This window comes from Rhamphochromis longiceps, linkage group LG2 (assembly GCF_057381845.1).
Source record: "Rhamphochromis longiceps isolate RC_006_pf linkage group LG2, R_longiceps_female_GT1.1, whole genome shotgun sequence".
NCBI lineage: Eukaryota > Metazoa > Chordata > Actinopteri > Cichliformes > Cichlidae > Rhamphochromis > Rhamphochromis longiceps.
The window spans coordinates 35,551,458-35,569,320 of NC_140558.1; the positions used below are offsets into that span (position 1 = coordinate 35,551,458).

Sequence of the window (17,863 nt, forward strand, 5' to 3'; positions counted from 1 at the left end):
TTTGTGTCAGGTATTCATGTTTCCCTCTGGATCGATGATCTCGTTGCTGATCATTTGACTTTATTTCCTCCAGCAGTAGAAAAACAAACCCTTTGTCTCACAGAACAAAGATCATGGTTCAAACCCAGTCTGGGGCCTTTCTGTCTGGAGTTGCATGTTCTGTCTAGGTACTCTAGGTTAACTGGTGATCCTAAAACTTGCTGTTGTCTGTCTCTCTGCATTACTTCTGCAGTAGATTGGCAGCCTCTCCAAGGTGTACAAGGAGTCCGGCCCTCCCACTGCTCTGGATTGGATAAGTGGAAGAAGAGGGATGGACTTTTACTTATTACTACATACCAGTGAAACTAATGACATCATGCTAATTAACCAATAATATCACAGAAAGCCCCAAAGTATAGTGGAAATTGGTATGTTAGAGTTGTTGCCTTAGTATGTTTCTGGGCATACTAACATACTATGACTTCCGTTATTACCTTCATACCTTTATACTGGTTCAACCAGGCAACTTGATATTTAACAGCATGTTGTTTAGCTGTTGTGAGACTCTGCGGATGTTTATCTTCTGTGACTCCATATCTTTCTCTAAATTCCCTCATAAGACAAAAATAATCACATTTGATTCCTTATTATATATTTTAAAAAGAGTTTCCAACAAATCCGCAGGTTAGTTAGATTATTATTCCTACAATACCTGAATGCATCACGAGTGCAGGTGGCTCAGGGCGTGGCTTCATCACCGCGATCGGGGGACTTGTCTGCGCATGCGTTAGCCATAAAAGTGCGTTTTAGAATGATTACTGGTAGCCAGCGGAGAAACAGATTATACGGCTCCACACAACTGTTGTTTTAATCCCCTGAGCGAGGAGATTTAGCAAGAAAAAAACACTGGCTTCAAACCCAGCAGCCATATTGTATGGAAAAGCGACGGAAAGACTCCTGTTTTCAGAAAAAAGTCGTTTTCTCAGGACATCTGTCAAGACTTTTGGGGAGTTTAATTTTCTGCCTCACTGGCGGTGGGTCTGTGTTGCACAGCTAGCTTGGCAGCTGGCTGAGAACTTGAGAGATTGGGACTAGTTTTTTTTTTTTTAAAACCCTTTTTGCACAATATTGTGTTTATTTCTTTATTTTAATACTGTGAAGCTAACCGCCTAAAAATGAAGGACCGATTGGAGCAGCTTAAAGCGGTAGGTAGTGTTTAGGAAACGTTGAGTTTTCTGAAAGTGTCTCCTTTTACTCATCAATATTGACTCTGTACACTCCGAAAAAGAAAAACGACCATTTTAAGATGTTTGAGGTTAGGATTTGTAAAATGAAAATTTTACACTCTTTGATTTAAACCTTTACCATAAATATATAGCATATATAAACAAACAACAATAGTGAGATATATGATGATGTAACTCATGTGATGGCTGTAGTGACATTGCAGCTTGGATAATGATTGGGAATGGAAGTGCTGGATGAAAGACGTGTTTTGTGCATTCACTTCTGAGTATAAGGTTTGAAGTAGAGGTTAATTCTTATTAACTGAACTGCAGCTCAACAGGTCATATTTACCCAAGTAATTCCAGTGAAATTGAGCTTAATTTATATATCCCGGTGTATCTTGGCTAAAAATAACTTAGGTGAGTCACTCTGTTTTCATTGGTATTGATTAACTGTTGCTCGATAAAAGGGAGGACTTTATTATAGCTCTTGAAGAATGAAGGATCCTGGTCCCAGCACCTTGATAATTTGTTTAACTATTTATTTAGAAATTAAGATAATCAGACATTTGACCTATACTCAATTACATGACAGCAACTGAGTGCATTTAGCCGTGTTGGCAGGTGGTGGTGAAGAATGGAGAAGAGGGGTGACTTTTTTTTTTAAGGGACTTTGAGTGTGGTGTAGTTGTTGGTGTCAGATGAGATGGTCTGAGTATTTCAGAAATGATCTACTGGGATTTTTTCCCCCCCAACACCACCTCTAGGGTTTGCAGACAATGGTCTGAAAAAGAGAATGTATCCAGTAAGCGGCTGTTCTCTGGGCGAAAATCCCTTGTTGGTGTCAGAGGTCAGAGGAGAATGGCCAGACTGATTTTAGCTGATGGAAAGGCAGCAGTAACTCAAATGACCACTTATTACAGATGGGCTAAAGCAGCAGAAGACCACACCGGATGTAAATGGTAATGGTAAATGGACTCCTATATAGCGCTTTATACAACATGCAACTTTTCTTTTTTCCTATGCTTATAAGTGCTTTCTAACTGCACACATACTCAACACTCATACTCCAATGGATGCCCTGGAGAGCAACTTGTGGTTAGTATCTTGCTCAATGATATTCGGCATGCAGACTGGGGGAGCCAAGGATCAAACCACCAACCTTCCGATCAGCAGATGACCTGCTCTGCCTCCTGAGCTACAGCCACCCTGGATGTCAATCGTGTCAGCTAAGAATAGAAAACTGAGGTTATAGTTCACACAGGCTCACCAAAATTGGACAATAGAGGACTGGAAAACGTTTCATTATCTGAACAGTCTTGATTTCTGCTGCAACATTCAGGTAGTTGGGTCAGAAATTGCCGTTAACAACATGAAAGCATGGATCTTCCTGCATGTCTCAACAGTTAAGGTTGCTGGTAGTGGTTTAGTGGTGTGGGGGGTGTTGTCTTTACACACTTTGAGTTCCTTAATATCAACGGAGCGTTGTTTACCTGAGTATTGTGTTGACCGTGTCAACTAGATCTTACTTCAGTAGAGTACCTTTGGGATGCGGTGAAACGAGAGATTCACATCATGGACATGCTGCCAACAAATGTGCAGCAACATTGTGATACAATCCTGTCAGGATGGACTGAAAAGAAGGTTTCTGGCATGCCATGAAAAATCAAGGCAGTTCTGAAGGAATGGGGTTCTAGCAAAGTGGCCAGTGGGTCTATATCAATAATGGTGCAGTACAGCGCGAATCTCCCACATTTTCATATCACTGGCCTCTTCTTTTCTGAATTGGGTTATGCTGCTGCTGTTGTACAGTAACTCATGATGGCGTGTGTTGAGGGATGTTGTGTTGCTATAGCTACCTAAAACTGCTGGTCAAATATTTGCTGTGTTTTAAAATTGTTTGAGCAGTGGTATTCCTCACTTGCCCCCACTCCCAGATATCTTTATCACAACACAGTTGGCTTTACATTAAAGGAAGTACAGATGTAAGCAGAACTAGGTCAGACATGTGTTTATAAGCAGGCCGTGTGACATTTTTAATTTTTCTCCAGTAATACTTGCGTCTTTTCCGACTACCTCGACCTGCCTTTACTCCTGTGTTTCTTTATCTTCCCACCTTATCCCCCTGTCTTCATTTCCCTCCTTGAGTTTCCTTTCTAATGTTTAACTTGCCGACAGTAATCTAGGCTGTGTGTGTGTATGTGCGCGTTCATGTCAATGTTTGCTTACGCCACTGGCATCATTATCACATCACCTGACGTACTGAAGACCTTGGCACTTTTATAAACCGTATGAAGTGTAGAATCGTAATTTGCTGAAGTTATTGTACTGTTACATGTGGCAGCTTATTGGCCAAGCTCCACTTTACGCTTGTTTTATTTGACTATTTTTAGAGAAATACTGAGAGGAGAAGTTGGTAACCTCACTTGTGAGCTAGACTAACATGACTGTTACTTTCTGTTGTTCTGCCTTTCTGTTCCCTCATAGTATTTTCAAATGCACTTTCATTTAAGCTCATCTGGTTTTCAGTTCTGTGTCTTCAGTGACGAGCTGGGGTTCTGGTGCTGCTCTGCTTCCTAGCCTGACCGGCACAAATCGTAAATGGAGTGCAGTTACGTAGCACTTTATTAGTCTTATCAGTCACTGAAAGCACTTTACACCCAGTGGTAAAACTGTAACAGCGTAAACATGCCGTCTTCATTGCCATGTGGAGTTTTTAAATCCCTTGTCAGATGCTTTGCATCAACACAACTGCTGATGGACTAAATAGGCTTCTGTCACCACGCTGCTGTAAATCTGACCCCAGGTCCCTGTGCTACTGCTTTTAAAGGTAGCAGCTCATTTTTAAACCATCCCACAGAAAATGCTGTTGCTCAGACAGCAGTAACTAACATTTCTTGTTATTATGGATTTTATCTGATTATTTTCTGCATTATTTATCGACAAATTGTCCAAAAACTGAACTTCATATTAGCCTGAAGAAACAACAAATCCTTACAAATGACTTTCCAAAGTGGTTTTCTTCTTTTTGCTTGGCTGTTAACTTTTTATTGATCATCAAAACCTCTGCTGTTTTTATATTTGTTTCTTTTTTCTGGTTGGTCGATCTTGTCCTGTAGCTCTACTGGTGCCCACATAGTTTCAACTCCACTATCACTATTCTGTGCTGCGTGTTTGATGTTTTCTAATCGTGATGTCCACTTGACCTAATTTTACCCACTGTGCAGCCATCAAAATCTTAAATGCAATCTTCTGCATGAGATTATAGCTGTCATGCTTTTTGTTTTTGTTATTCTATTTTTTTATTTCTAAGCGAGCAAATCTAATTCACCAACAGTCGGGCTGGATTTTGGCTCGCAGCACCATTTAAAGCTCGTGTTAGATATTGTTACATAAACCTTGTTCACCTGTCTAAACATGCCTCCCAAATATTTGACATCTCGCAAACCAATCATGAAGAGTTGACCATCTCCCAAACTTTAAGCTGAAATGGTTCGTAGTAGTTTGATCCAAGAATTTCTTTGTGTCTTCTGAAGTGAAGTAAAGTGTTAAGATGAGCAAGTGAGTTTATTGAGTAATGCTGTTAAAGTTTTCTTGATGACTTGGATAAGGTCACTGCCTCTGACTGTTCCTGTCATTATCACGATGTTTTTACAAGCTGTGTGTGTGTGCGTGTCTTTGTGGTCTTTGGTTGTTTGGTTTGGTGCACACATCACTCCCTTTCCTCTTGTTTTTGCTGAATGAGAGACACTGGAAGGAAGTGAGTGCTTGGTCTTATCTCACAAGAGCAGAAATGCAGTGTGAGAGTGTGCGTGAGCCTGAGTGGTGCGTTTGATGAATAACTCTCTGAGAGATTCAAAAGCAAGCACTATGTCCTGGAAACTCTCGGTTCAACTACTGCTGTAGGTACGCCAGCCTGAAGCAAATGGTCTCGGCTACATTTGCAATTCAAATTTTCGATGAAGGCTGGAAGGTTAAAGGCCAAGTCTAAAAGTCAGCATTCGTGCAGTTGCAGTAAATGTTACTGCCTAGAAGGGTTAATGATTACTTTCAATACTGATGAATCTGCTGATTATTCTCTCAGTTAATCATTTTTGTCTGTAAAATGTCAGGAAATGTTGAAACTGTCCAGAAACTGAGGACCGCAAAAGAAAATGCTTACTGTTTGAATATGACAGTGAAAAGAAGCACAACAGGTGCACAGGACAGGTGCAGTGTGAATGAACCGTAATATTTATTGAGCTTACTATTGTAAATACTGTGTGTGAGTCAGCTAATATGAGATCAGAGGCATTAAACCGATGACGTCTTAACATTTTCCAAGCCTCGACTTTGACCTGGGTGCACACCTGAAGAGCCAAAGGTTTCACAAATTTATTAAAATACAAATTCCGAAATGATAATATATAAGACTGTTATTTGTGAAATGGGCCTCTCCATAACATACAACGCCCAAACCTCAGATAATATACAGCAAATACATCTTTAATTTCCAACATACATTATTATACTAACCTAAATCAGTGCTTTGAAGCTTATTCCAAATTTGTGGACCTCTGCAGGTCACACAGAGTCACCTGTTACAAAGCACAAACTCTGGACAAATGCCTGGAACAGCTCATCGGGTGTCTGATCAGAATATATTTAACTTAAAAGCAGAAGTAATTAGAAGGGAGGAAGCAAATAGGGCTGCTTTTTCTTTTCTCGCTTTATCAAACGCAGTCACGGCGTGGCCGTGATGTCCGTTCACTCTGCCTCAGTTTTGTTAAAGTCAGCTTAGAGTGAAAATTGGGTTGACGTCTTGGAGCCTGCCTCTGGTCCTAGATGTTAAATATTCACTGCCAGTGCTTGGTGCGTGCGTAGCAAACCATCAGTGCTGACTTGTGTTTACTGCCCGTCACTTGTGACACGTATAGTCAGCAGCGTGAAGCATTCTGATGAAATGCTGGATGTAAACTGATTAGGGTCAGGCTGAGCTGCTAACCAGGAAGCAATTTCATTAGTATAGCTTTGCATGAAGACTCACGGTCTAAACTGTGTTCGGTGGCTTTTCCAACCCAAACAGAAAAACTTCAGAAAAAAGAAATTAAACAGAAAATCTCTCTAAAATAAATGTGTAAAGTTGTAACTTAAATTAAGCTAATTGTTTTGTTTTGACTCTACTTTGTTTAAAGAAAGCACAGCTGCTTATTTTATTTTTATAAATTCAATATATCGTCTAGCAGTGTGATTTGAATACACTTCCTTTAATGCTGTTTGAGGTTTCGTATTTACCCTACAGATAGAGATATCCTTCTTCTCACCAGACTCCAGCCAGTTTGTTTAGCTTGACGTTGAGATGGGAAATACTTCCCCTAGCAGCACCTCTAAAGCTCACAACTAACCACATTATAATCCATGCGAGGACCAAAGTGTTGAAGTTTCAGGGTGTGGTTTTTATAGGTGAATACCAGACTTAACTTCTGGCTGGGAACAGGAACTTCCTGGAGCCTCCACTGCTGACCTAATTTTTTTTTTTTTTTTTTTTTTTTTAAGTTTGCACCGGTGTTAAAGGTTTAATTTAAATGCTGTTATTGTAAGGTTTTAGAGATACAAAAAATAACAAGTGCAGAGTTTAATGGACTCGGACGTAGCTTTGAATTATTTAAACAGAGGTTTGGAGCCCCCAGGGGGATGCTGGATCAGTAGTTAAGACAGTGGATGGAAGATTGGTTTTGAACCATGGCTGGTTTGTTATGTCATTATTTATTTATGTATTCTTTTTATCTATCTAATTGCAAATATCATGGCAAACATACTTTATTGCTTAAGTAATATGTAATACATGAGAAAAGTCTTAGATGGGTTAGAGCTACAGGATGATCCAACTGTTATAAAATAGCTCAGTTGCATGGATGACCTCCACATGCCTGTTTGCACTCCAGACAACTACTGGGCATCCTCTGGATGTGATCCTCCCAGATCTGGATCGGGAAATCTGCAAGCTAGTCTGTGGTGCTGTTTGACAGTGTTGGAGGCACCGATATCGAGGTTATTTTTCTGCAAGACCCAGCAGTTCATTTTTGTCCTCTGTCGTTGACATGAGTCTGAGACCTCTATGTCAAGCACAATTTATGGAGTCTAGGGGAAATCCGGGCTTTCCATTGATGTTACATGTGTGGCGGCTGGGTTAACAGAGCACATGGACTTTCTTTTCAAAATGACAGAAACTGCAGCTTCCACATTTTATGGCTTTGAGGGAGGTTAAATTATACTTTTTTGCTAATATTAAGATTCTGGTGTTTGAGCTTAAATTGTTTGTTCAAGTTGAGAGTCTTAACTTTGATTTGGTGGGATTTCAGAAATGTACAGTATTTTTACCCCTTGTAAAACAAAACTTTTAGTGTACCTTGTAGTGGACTGCAGGACTTACTACCTCACATTTTCAACCAATGTCACTACTTCAGGACACATGCTTCACATGCACACACAAGCTAAGAGATTTATTTTGTCTTTTATCCTGTTGATTTATGTAACTAATAATAATGTGCTGAAAATGCACTAAACTACCTCTCCATACTGAAATTAGGTCAAAATTGTTTTTTTTGCATGAAACATGAAAGCAGGACAACGCTGCCCACAATCACCAAACAGGAAGTCCTCTGATTAAAGTTGTATAAACTCAGTTTCAGCCCTTTTGTCTTCTTGCAGGTTGTTGTAAGGCATTTTGAATAGTTAACATTTTACTGATGTCCTAAACAAATGGCTGGTTTTGGATTTAAAAATTAATTTTAGGGGGTTTTGCATGGACCTTTAATGCAGTGCAGTGTTAACAGCGCTGGTTTTCTTTCTGGCGATGCCCCAAAATATGGATTAAATCATTAATACCATAATTGTGCAGCAACTAGTCGGCTCTTAACCTAAAGACAACAGGTTGACAAGGAAAAATTTTGGATGGGCTTGTTCTACATGAAGAATGAAAAGCTATTGAGAAACATAGGGCCTGCGGGCCTACCACCTCACGCTCTTAGTCCTGCTCTTTCTGTTTATTCTTATAGGTATGTGATCAAGATGATGATGATGTGGAGATTGCTGTGGACAACGCAGGCTTCATGGATGAGTTCTTTTCTGAGGTAAGTGCTGCTATGGGTGTATGTATGCACTGAGTGTGATTGTTTTGCTTCACTTGCATTCACGAGGACCTGCGTGTTCTAAGATGGTGTGATTTGCATGTGTTTGCCATTTGCGGTGTGTCCTTGTGTTACAGATCGAGGTAATCAGAAACAACATTGAGAAAATCGATGAGAATGTGACAGAAGTGAAAAAGCTTTACTCTGTCATCTTGTCTGCTCCCACATCAGATCAGAGTAAGAAATCACCACCAGCTCTGACATTTACTTCATTTTTTTGCGTTACAAAATAACACAACATTGATCAGGAAAGGCATCAGCACTGAAAATCTGCACTATGCTGTATCCTGCACAGAAACACAGGAGGACTTGGAGGCGATCACCAATGACATAAAGAAGTTGGCCAACGGTGCGAGGAACAAACTCAAGAGTGAGTCCCGCTCCCATTTCTACATACAGCCTGTCATTATGAATAACTTGTATGTCTATTGGATTAGTAAACAAGTGAATAGTGGTGTTATATTTAATCAGTTCAAGGTTGTTTAAGTGAAGTAACTCTGCCTTCTTCCCAGCCATTGAGAGGAATCTGGAGTCAGAAGAGCAGGAGAGGGTGTCGGCTGACACGCGGATACGTAAATCACAGGTAAATCATCTCCTTCAGACGATTCAAGTAACCTTCTGAGAAAGCGCTTTTCTTGCAAACTTCCCCCTCATGCTGGGCTTTGTATGTGAGGTTGATTTTTTTTCTGATGGTCTTATTTGTTGTATTTTAGGTAAAAGTAGGTTAAGAGAGAATTAAGAGAAGAGGGTGCTTGTTAATACTTCTGCTTTAAGACTTTAATAAATGTTTAGCATTTCTAAAATATTCCATTTCAATCAATCAACAAGAGTTGCTTCAAGGTGCTTCATATAGTAAGGTAAAGACCCTACAACAGTACAGAGAAAACACAGAAAACTCCAACAATAAAATGAAACCCTATGAGCAAGTGCTTTGGCGATTGTGGGAAGGAAAAACTTCCTTTTAACAGGAAGAAACCTCCAGCAGAACGAGGTTTGGGGCGGGGCAGCCATCTGCCGCAACTGATCAGGCGTGAAGGGAGGAAGACGGGACAAATACACGTCTTTGTCTTCAGGTTTCTGCTTTCATCATTTAAAAGTGTTACTTATAAGCTCTTCCATTGTTATTCTGTTACCTCCCAGCATGCAGTGCTGTCTAGGAAGTTTGTGGAGGTGATGACAAAGTATAATGAAGCTCAGGTGGATTTCCGGGAGAGGAGTAAAGGACGTATTCAGAGACAGCTCGAGATCAGTGAGTCACAACGACGCCAACAAAGACATTTGACGGTTCCATTGTCGCCTTTGTCATTAATCCCGCTCCTTTTCCTTTTTCCCTTTCCTCTCCAGCTGGAAAAGCAACTACGGATGAAGAACTAGAGGAGATGTTGGAGGGTGGTAATGCTTCTGTGTTCACTGCAGGGGTAAGAGTGTGCGTTTGTGCACGTATATGCATTTTCCTTAACGTACCTTAACGTTAACTCCACCATGATGTGGTTGAACTGTGAAAGCCGAGTTGTCAGTTTCTCAGTAAAACTTAAACTGCTTGTGTCAGCTAATTATTGGCGCTTAGGAGTCGACCTGACTCGCACTCAGTCTGCTCATGACACACTGAGATAAGGAGCATTGTGTTGTGTTGCTTTGGCTACACGCAGCAGCTGGAAAAACTTGAAAATGTAGCCAAGATTCTCTGAGCTCACGTTGATAAAAAATACACAAGTAGGGAGGAATTTCTTGCACAAGGACGCACAGCTTGACTTGATATTTTCAGATACGGTGTCTCACATTCCTGTAACAAACAGGCTAGACTTTGACCTCACTTAACTGTTAAGGAATCCAACTGCTGGGCAGGACGGGACTGTTGTGTAGTGGTGTCCTTGAATAGATTTTAGATTTTTAGGCTGTATCACAACAACTGTTTTCTAGCTTGGTGCCGTTTTAAGTGAATACACATTGATTTGAATCAATGCCAAATATTCATTTAGCCACCTGTGTTTAAACTGATGCTGTTCGGTAATGTTAAGCCTCTCCTTTGCGCAGATTATAGACTCGGGGATCTCCAAACAAGCCCTGAATGAGATTGAAGCCAGACACAAAGACATCGTCCGTCTGGAGAGTAGTATTAAGGAGCTGCACGATATGTTTGTAGACATCGCCATGCTGGTCGAGAGCCAGGTACGGTCCTCTGCATCCACCTGCCTGTCATTTGATTCTAGTTATTTGCTTATTCATTCATTGAATTCATCCTTAAATCCTCTCCATGGCTTTGTGTTCAGCCCTCATTGTATCCAACTCTTTGCACATCATTACTCTGTTTACTCTTTTCCAGCTGTATGTCTTTCCTTTACTCTTTGCGCTCTTCTGCCACTGTCACCTCCATCCCATCGCTCAGCGTTAACGGTACCAATACAAATAATAATAGAATAAATCATCAAGGTCAACAAACGTCTAACTAGCTGGTACAGGGACATTACTGTTAGCCTCTTAACTAAATATAACCACATATTTCTTGTTGCTTGCAAAATGCTGTCTGAGGAAAAGGCTTTGTAAGGTAAGGGTTGTTGTTATGCACATGTTTCATGTTGTGCTGTGAGATTGTTTTGGATATTTTTTTTTTCCTGCCAGTTTTAATTCCAGTTTTACGTTTGAAAGTTTGAATTACAGAAGAGAACTAGAAGGGTGCTTGCAGAGCTAATTCTCCACCAAGGCTGATGTCCTGGATCTCTCTTTATAGATCTCTATATGAGGCTATAAAAAGTGATTCAAGTTAAAATTAAATGTCAGAATTCAAAACAAACCCCTGAGATCCTCAGTGCAGGTGTTGGCAATCTAACTGTTCAGTGAACATGTAATACCCCTCTAACCGGATTTATTCCTCTGTATTTAACCCAATCTGCTTCTCATTTCTGCTTAAGTGTCAGTACCTTACAGAATGTTGCATGTTTTTCAGGGTGACATGGTAGAAAACATAGAGCAGAATATATCCAAGTCAGTGGACCACATAGTAGCAGCAAAGGAGCAGACCAAAAAAGCTGTAAGGTATCAGACCAAAGCACGCAAGGTAATGTCTTTCTTTTTTCTTTCTTTCCAGTCATAGCACCAAGCCGCTTTTGTCTTTTTTTTCCTGCTTATCTTCTGTACACTGTTGCACTCCTCACTGTTTGCCACACTTAAACCACATAGTGTGCCTACATATCCTCCCTTCACCATGTCTCTCTCACCCTCCCTCACCCAGTACTCGCACACGTTGCCATTCGCAACAACTGTTGCATTGCTGGTGCTTGTCTTTTTCTCTCTCTTTCTGTTTAATTTCACTGCTACGTTTCTTTACCTCTGATGCCGTTTACATCAGGGTGGAATGATTGACAGGATCGAGAGCAACATGGACCAGTCGGTGGGCTTTGTGGAGCGCGCTGTTGCAGACACTAAAAAAGCTGCAAAGTTTCAGCAAGAGGCTCGCCGTGTGAGTGATAATCATCGAAAACAATGGTCAGGTTTCCCAAAAGCACTGGAATTATTTATTTAATAACTTTGCATTTACAAATCTAGTTAGTTCTGAACAAGCAGGACAAAGATTAAAAATTACAATTAAACAGAATAACTTTGACACCATGGGACAAAAAAAACTGCGTTCTCCAGCCTGACTGATTGTGAATTAGAATATGTTCGGCATATGGAAATGTAATCTGCTTTCTTCTCTCTCATGTTGAGTAGAACTGCACCGTCATGCAGGTGTAATGCAGGTTGTACAGGGTAGTAAACCCTGTAAAAAGTCCTTCAGGCTAAACAAAAAAAATATTGTCAAGAAAGAATTATCTTAACTTTTGAAGTCTAAGTCATCATCAGTGAAAAGTGCTAACTCTGTTCACAAAATAATCGACTTTTGGCTTTTGAAAATTGTTCTCTTAAAAGCTAAGGTAAGTCTCAGAGGTACTTTGACCTCTGAGACTTGATTTCAAACATAGAAGCTTGACCTTCAACATTTACATGTTAGTGACTCATTAAATGCAGTTATTGGGGTTTTTTTCTGAATTTCGTGCCAGAGGTAATCACAGTCCACAATAAGCTGTTCAAGCAATAATGAAACCAAAACAAAGTAAAGATGTCTCCCAGTCTCTACTGGTTAACCTTCCTTTTCATGTTTAGACTTTCAGTTTACCCTGTTCAGCCTGGCAGGTGCCCTTAAAAGATCTGTAACATTAACTCCCCTAATTTAGATTTATACACACTGATAGCATTAACTAGTGTGGAGATGATACAGCTCTGTTAACTACCATTGGATTGCATACCATCAGTGTGTGGGATGGTTAAAAACAAACAACCTGTCACAAGCTCTTGTGCGGTGTCATTTCCTGTCCTCAGAAGGATCCAGATCCTAGAGAGGCCTGCACACAGTCCTCAACCCGACAATCGTCAAGCAGGAGTCCTGAAGGCAACTCCTGCTCATGGTTGTTTTTTATTTTCAGGTTGGGAATAGTTGGAATTCCTCTTCCACTAGAGGATGCTTTTGGGAAACCTGTTTGAAGACCATTCCCACCTCCCCCTGTGGTGACTTGTGCTCTCCGATCCCCTCTACCTGCTCCGTTACCAACCTGTGGCCTGTGGAACCCTGTGCTTTAAACACCACTGTGACCTGCCCAGCAACACGTAGCAGAATAAAAAGCATCCTCCCTCCCTCCCTCCCACCAACACACACACACACACACACACACACACACACACACACACACACACACACACACACACACACACAGAGCTTCTTTTCTTTCTGTCCTTTCTCTTCAGCTTCATCCTCACTGTGTTGATGTGCAGTTTACACATGAAGGCTGTAACCACAACCGCTGCTGTGTTGTAGGGTTGGAGATGTTGTGTGCTTGCTTCTGGCTGTTACAGATTATGTGTGTGTGTGTGTGCAAAGGCAAACTGTTGTATTTTCAGGACAACAACAATCAACCCTGACCCTGTTTCAGTCTTGTGCAATACTAATGTGCAGAGTTTTTGTGGTAAATAAGCCTCAAGAGTAATCGATGTTATCTGATACATCTGCTGTTGTCAAGTAAAGACCTGCTGTCCTGCTGTTTTTACACTGACATTGGATCTGATAATTTATGTCCTAATTGTCCCCAACAGAAACTGGTGATAATAATTGTGATTGTGGTGATCTTGGTGATCATAGTGGCTCTGGCAATCGGATTGTCAGTGGGATTAAAGAAATGATGATGAATTATTTGAGTAAGAGAAGCGCTAAGGGTGAGTAATTGAGCAAATACCTGCTGTATAATGGGTGTGTGTCTGTTAGGCATGCTTTGGGAAGGAGTTTGCACTTCCTTTGAGGCTCAGTGTGTGTGTTTTCTTACTATCCAGAGGGCTTACTCGAGGTGTGTGTGCTTGTTTGAAGTACTTTGGGTGTGTTGTTGTTCTCCTGTTCTGGGCCTCTTGCCTCTGGTTACTGTAGTGGCGAATTAGTTCCTGCTGGTGTTAAGTTTGTGGGTGCTTTTCAGTTGTAGGTATCCCATCATCAACGCTGTTTCTGTGTATGTTTCTCCCTCTCTGTAGAAGATCATCATTATTGCTGTGGTCTGTGCTGTGGTTCTTCTCATTATCCTCATCATCATCCTCACCCAGACACTATAGGGCTGATCGCTGCCATCATCTCATCATCTGTGTATTCAACATCCTCACCATTATTCATCAGCCTGCCTGCAGAAGGAAAAACTGATCCTGATCACTCCATATGGGTATAAGAATATTTAACCTGCAGATCTTTTCAATCGAATAAAACACACTGAAGGTCTCCCTCACTTTTGGACAATTGAGGATGCTCTCCTGCGAATGAGGAAACAAGACCAAAGCTGACATATGAGGTACATTGTCTATTGTACCTCTGTGAAGGCGAAAAGGGAATTGGGAAATAAAACATCACTTCAGTGTCACTAAACATTTCACTGTTCAACATTTGCTGCCAAAGAATCAGCTGGGAAGCGTTTGTCATCTGAAAGCTTTCAGAAGCACATAAACCCCCTGATTTATTTGAGCCTTGATATGATTTTATGATTGAAAATCTCCCCAGTGAACTTTCACTGCTGTGGGATTTCTTTTTGTTGTTGTTCTTGTTAGGGTTTGGGGAGTTCCAGCACTTTAACATTTCCAAATGCGTAGCTCAGATATGTGTAATTATCACTGGTTGTTAAAAAAACAAATATGAAGGATTGCACTTATGGGAACACATTTCATGAACTTACAGGCGCGTGTGATGAACGCTCATTACTTGCTTACTTGTAGCAGCTGAAATTTGATCCTTTTCACAACCCAAACCAAAGCTTTTACATGTATAGACACAGTTACTCCTCCTGTTAAAGTGCTGTAGAAATATTTCAATGCCAAAGGAGTTTTAGAGAGTCTGGTAGTAACACTAGTGGTTTGTTTCCCGTAAGTGCCAGAATAGTCTTTTTGTATTTATTCTACTGTTCTAAGACATGTTGCTTATGACGTCACATACAAATGGGCACTCTGTAAAGTATCCGTGGCTAGTCTTGTCTTACTACTAGGAAATGCCTTAACAGGCATGTTTTAGGTTTTACTACTGAGTTGCCAGTTTTAGACACAGTCCTGCAGTACATCTGATGTTTGCGAAGGTGATAATGTTCAGTTTTTGTTTACACAGCCTTAGGATGTAATGGTTTGACATTTTTAACAGAGGCTGTATGTGTGCTGCTCTTTACTTCATAGGTGTGTCTAACATTTAGACTGCCCTCATTAGTGAATGTGGGGGGTGGGGACAATATTACAAACACCTCTTACTGTAACCAGTTCATCCGCACCACAAAGTACGTCCTCCAAAAAGCCCATCGAGTCTTAATGAACAATTTCAACTAAAATGAACATTATACCTCCTTTTTTTATTTAAAGAAGTCATTTTAATGTACATAGAAAACTTGTATTTTCAAAAAAAAGACGACAGGATTTTTGCAGGGCTGTGTATTAGATCACATTAGCTTTAGCAACATGTACCTCCCTGTTGGATTCAGTAATGGTTGTCCATCATCATTTCATTCATTTCATTTCAGACAATCTTTGGAACTGACAGTTTACCAAACCAAAGTGCACAGGTTGTCATCCAGTGGCTTTAACAGGGTAATTAAAGCACATGATTCCAGCCGTACATAAAATCAGTACCAACCAGTCATGAGGAGAAGCCCTGACATAAGGGAGTAGGCCGATTTCAGTAAAACAATGTTGTAATTTAAGCATGAATTAAATTTTAAACTGTGGTTTTGTATGAAGCATTTGAAAATGAGAATCCCGCAGCATCATCATCATTTAGGGGCACAATCCATTTTATTTGAGCCGTTGGCGCAGACTGGAACATAAGAGAAAATTGAAGCTTTTTTTTTTACCTGTGTAAATGTCAATGATTTTATCAGAAATTAAAGATTTTATGTGTTAAATTACCCAGTGTTTATTTGTCGTGTTTGACTTGCAGAAATGGAATTATGTAACTGAATTTTACATTCTGATGACTGCTTGCTGCAAAGTGGTGTGTGTGTTTTATTGGAGTGTAGTAGCTGCTGTCAGCATGTTAACCACAGTGTTGCAAAGTACAGCTTTTAAAGACTGGTGCACACGTGTCAAAAAAGGGGGTAAGTCGTTTCACCTTTCCTGTCTCTTTACACACACAGTTACACACAAACCTCTATAACCCTTTGTTCTGCTTTTGCTCAATTGTTTCCTCAAACCAGTGTCGATCAATGTTGATAATTGCGTCGGCTCGCAAAGTAAAGCCTGATTCCTCTCTTTATCGTCTGACTGTGTGTTTCTGATTGCGTCTCCAGAAAAAGATGATGATTACATTGTGCTGTGCCATCATTGGGATCGTTGGGTTCTCCTATCTCTACAGCTTCTTCTCATAAAAACCGTTTTACACAGGTAAAAGACAAAAAAAACACCTGCATCAGCCTTTCAGTGCTATTGTTTATGCGGACTCTCTGAATGCTTAAAGACTGCATTTCTTTTGTCTCTGTGTGGTGTTTGTAGGCACGAAGGATTTCTCCAAAAATTAGGAATATTCCCCTGATGCTCCTTCATACCCCCCCCCCCCCCCCCCCCCCCATTTATATACAATAAAGTATTTAAAAACAAAAAATCACATCCGTCCCATTCACTTTCTCTTTTATTATTAATTGAAATGTAAACAATTTTCTTGCTATATGAAGTGTTTGAAATGTATTGTGTGTCGATGTCTCAGCCTGACTGTTCACAGCCAGGTGACTTGACTCGTGATTTGTAATCATATACTCTACCGCCTCCTGGTGGTGCATCAAGGGAAAACCCCATATTTAGAGAAATTATCTTTTTCAGGATAAAATAAAACTTTGGAAGAACACATTTTAATCATTTTCTTTTCTTTATTTTTTTTAATATACATATTTAATTATTTTACTGTCTCGGCTCCAAAATGATCTGTTCCAAAGTGTCCAGTTTAGTGGTATTTTCTGGCCTGTTTGTCATAATTATGATTAAAAATGTGCGTGACTTTGTGTGTGAGATCTGTCTGATGGTGTTTTCCGTAACAGCGGCTGTCAGTCGCTCACTGGCTGTGTTGTCTCTGTAAAGCCTGTTATGTAATAAAATTTCTGTGCGTTACATCAAGTGCTGTGTGCGGCTCGCTTCTTGCATGAGGCTCAGCTGATCGCCTCTTTGCGTGGAGGGATCCCGATGACCCTGACTTGCATAGAATCGGCCGTGTGGAGCTATTTTCCTATGTCAAAGACGTAAATGCAGCAGCTGATATAAGCACGACTTTGCATCCGCGGATGAAGACCCTTCCTGACCTCGTTTCATCCCCATCTCGCTGTTCTTCCTAACCAGCTGCAAGCCCCACCCAACCACACGATGCGGGGCAAGCAGTAGATGAGGGTGCGCTCGTTTTCCTGTTCTGTGTTTGCCGGATCCATGCTTTTATATTCTTCACGCCACATTCAGACACCAGCCAAATGTCGCAGAACAAACGGAGACTTTTCCAGTCTCAATGGTCAAGTTTTGGTAACTGCGTGTAAATTGTAGCATCAGTTTCCAGTTCTTAAATGACAGAAGTGGTCTCCTGCTACTGTAGCCCATTTGCTTGAAGGTTCAACGGGTTTAGAGATGCTCTTCTGCACACCTTGTAGCGAGTGGTCATTCGAGTTACTCTTGCGCCCCCATCAGTTCAAATCAGTTTGACATCAACAACACACTGCTGCTCATTACAAGAGCAATATCTCTCATTCTTAATGCCCCCCACTGTAGCCAGCTTTGATAATTTTAGGTCCTCCTTTAGTATTATTCCAAAATTATGGAATAATTTTCTAATTATGCCAGATATCACAAGGTGTGTGGTCCATTTCTTATTACTTTCATTGTTCATGCTGTCAGAACACAGTGTAAAGGCACAAAATCTTCAGATGTAGAGATCGGGTAACAAAAAAAATAGACACTACTTGGTGTCTAATAATATAA

General features: G+C 40.6%; 1 protein-coding gene across 3 annotated transcripts; it reads left to right on the plus strand.

Annotated features, from left to right (window-relative positions):
- Positions 1 to 784: 784 nt before the first annotated feature.
- Positions 785 to 17,010, plus strand: stx3b (syntaxin 3b). 3 transcript variants are annotated; one of them, XR_014914089.1, is made up of 12 exons: positions 785 to 1,184; positions 8,243 to 8,317; positions 8,452 to 8,551; positions 8,670 to 8,744; positions 8,887 to 8,957; positions 9,515 to 9,623; positions 9,719 to 9,792; positions 10,409 to 10,543; positions 11,319 to 11,429; positions 13,499 to 13,618; positions 13,925 to 16,294; positions 16,403 to 17,010. XR_014914089.1 is itself a non-coding variant. In XM_085425939.1 (11 exons), the coding sequence occupies exons 1-10, from the start codon at positions 1,155 to 1,157 to the stop codon at positions 13,583 to 13,585; spliced, it is 867 nt and encodes a 288-aa protein (XP_085282065.1). In that variant the 5' UTR covers positions 785 to 1,154; the 3' UTR covers positions 13,586 to 13,618; positions 13,925 to 17,010. The 3 variants fall into 3 exon arrangements, 1 of the variants encoding a protein (XP_085282065.1); XR_014914093.1 differs by lacking the exon at positions 13,499 to 13,618; XM_085425939.1 differs by having other exon boundaries at positions 13,925 to 17,010.
- The last annotated feature ends 853 nt before the right edge of the window (positions 17,011 to 17,863 follow it).

Bases quoted from the DNA above. Each gene is read 5' to 3' on its own strand.
- stx3b (XM_085425939.1), top strand. From the start codon at position 1,155: ATGAAGGACCGATTGGAGCAGCTTAAAGCG. The intron at 8,958-9,514 runs GTAAATCATCTC...GTTACCTCCCAG, and splicing joins CGCGGATACGTAAATCACAG to CATGCAGTGCTGTCTAGGAA. The intron at 10,544-11,318 runs GTACGGTCCTCT...CATGTTTTTCAG, and splicing joins CCATGCTGGTCGAGAGCCAG to GGTGACATGGTAGAAAACAT.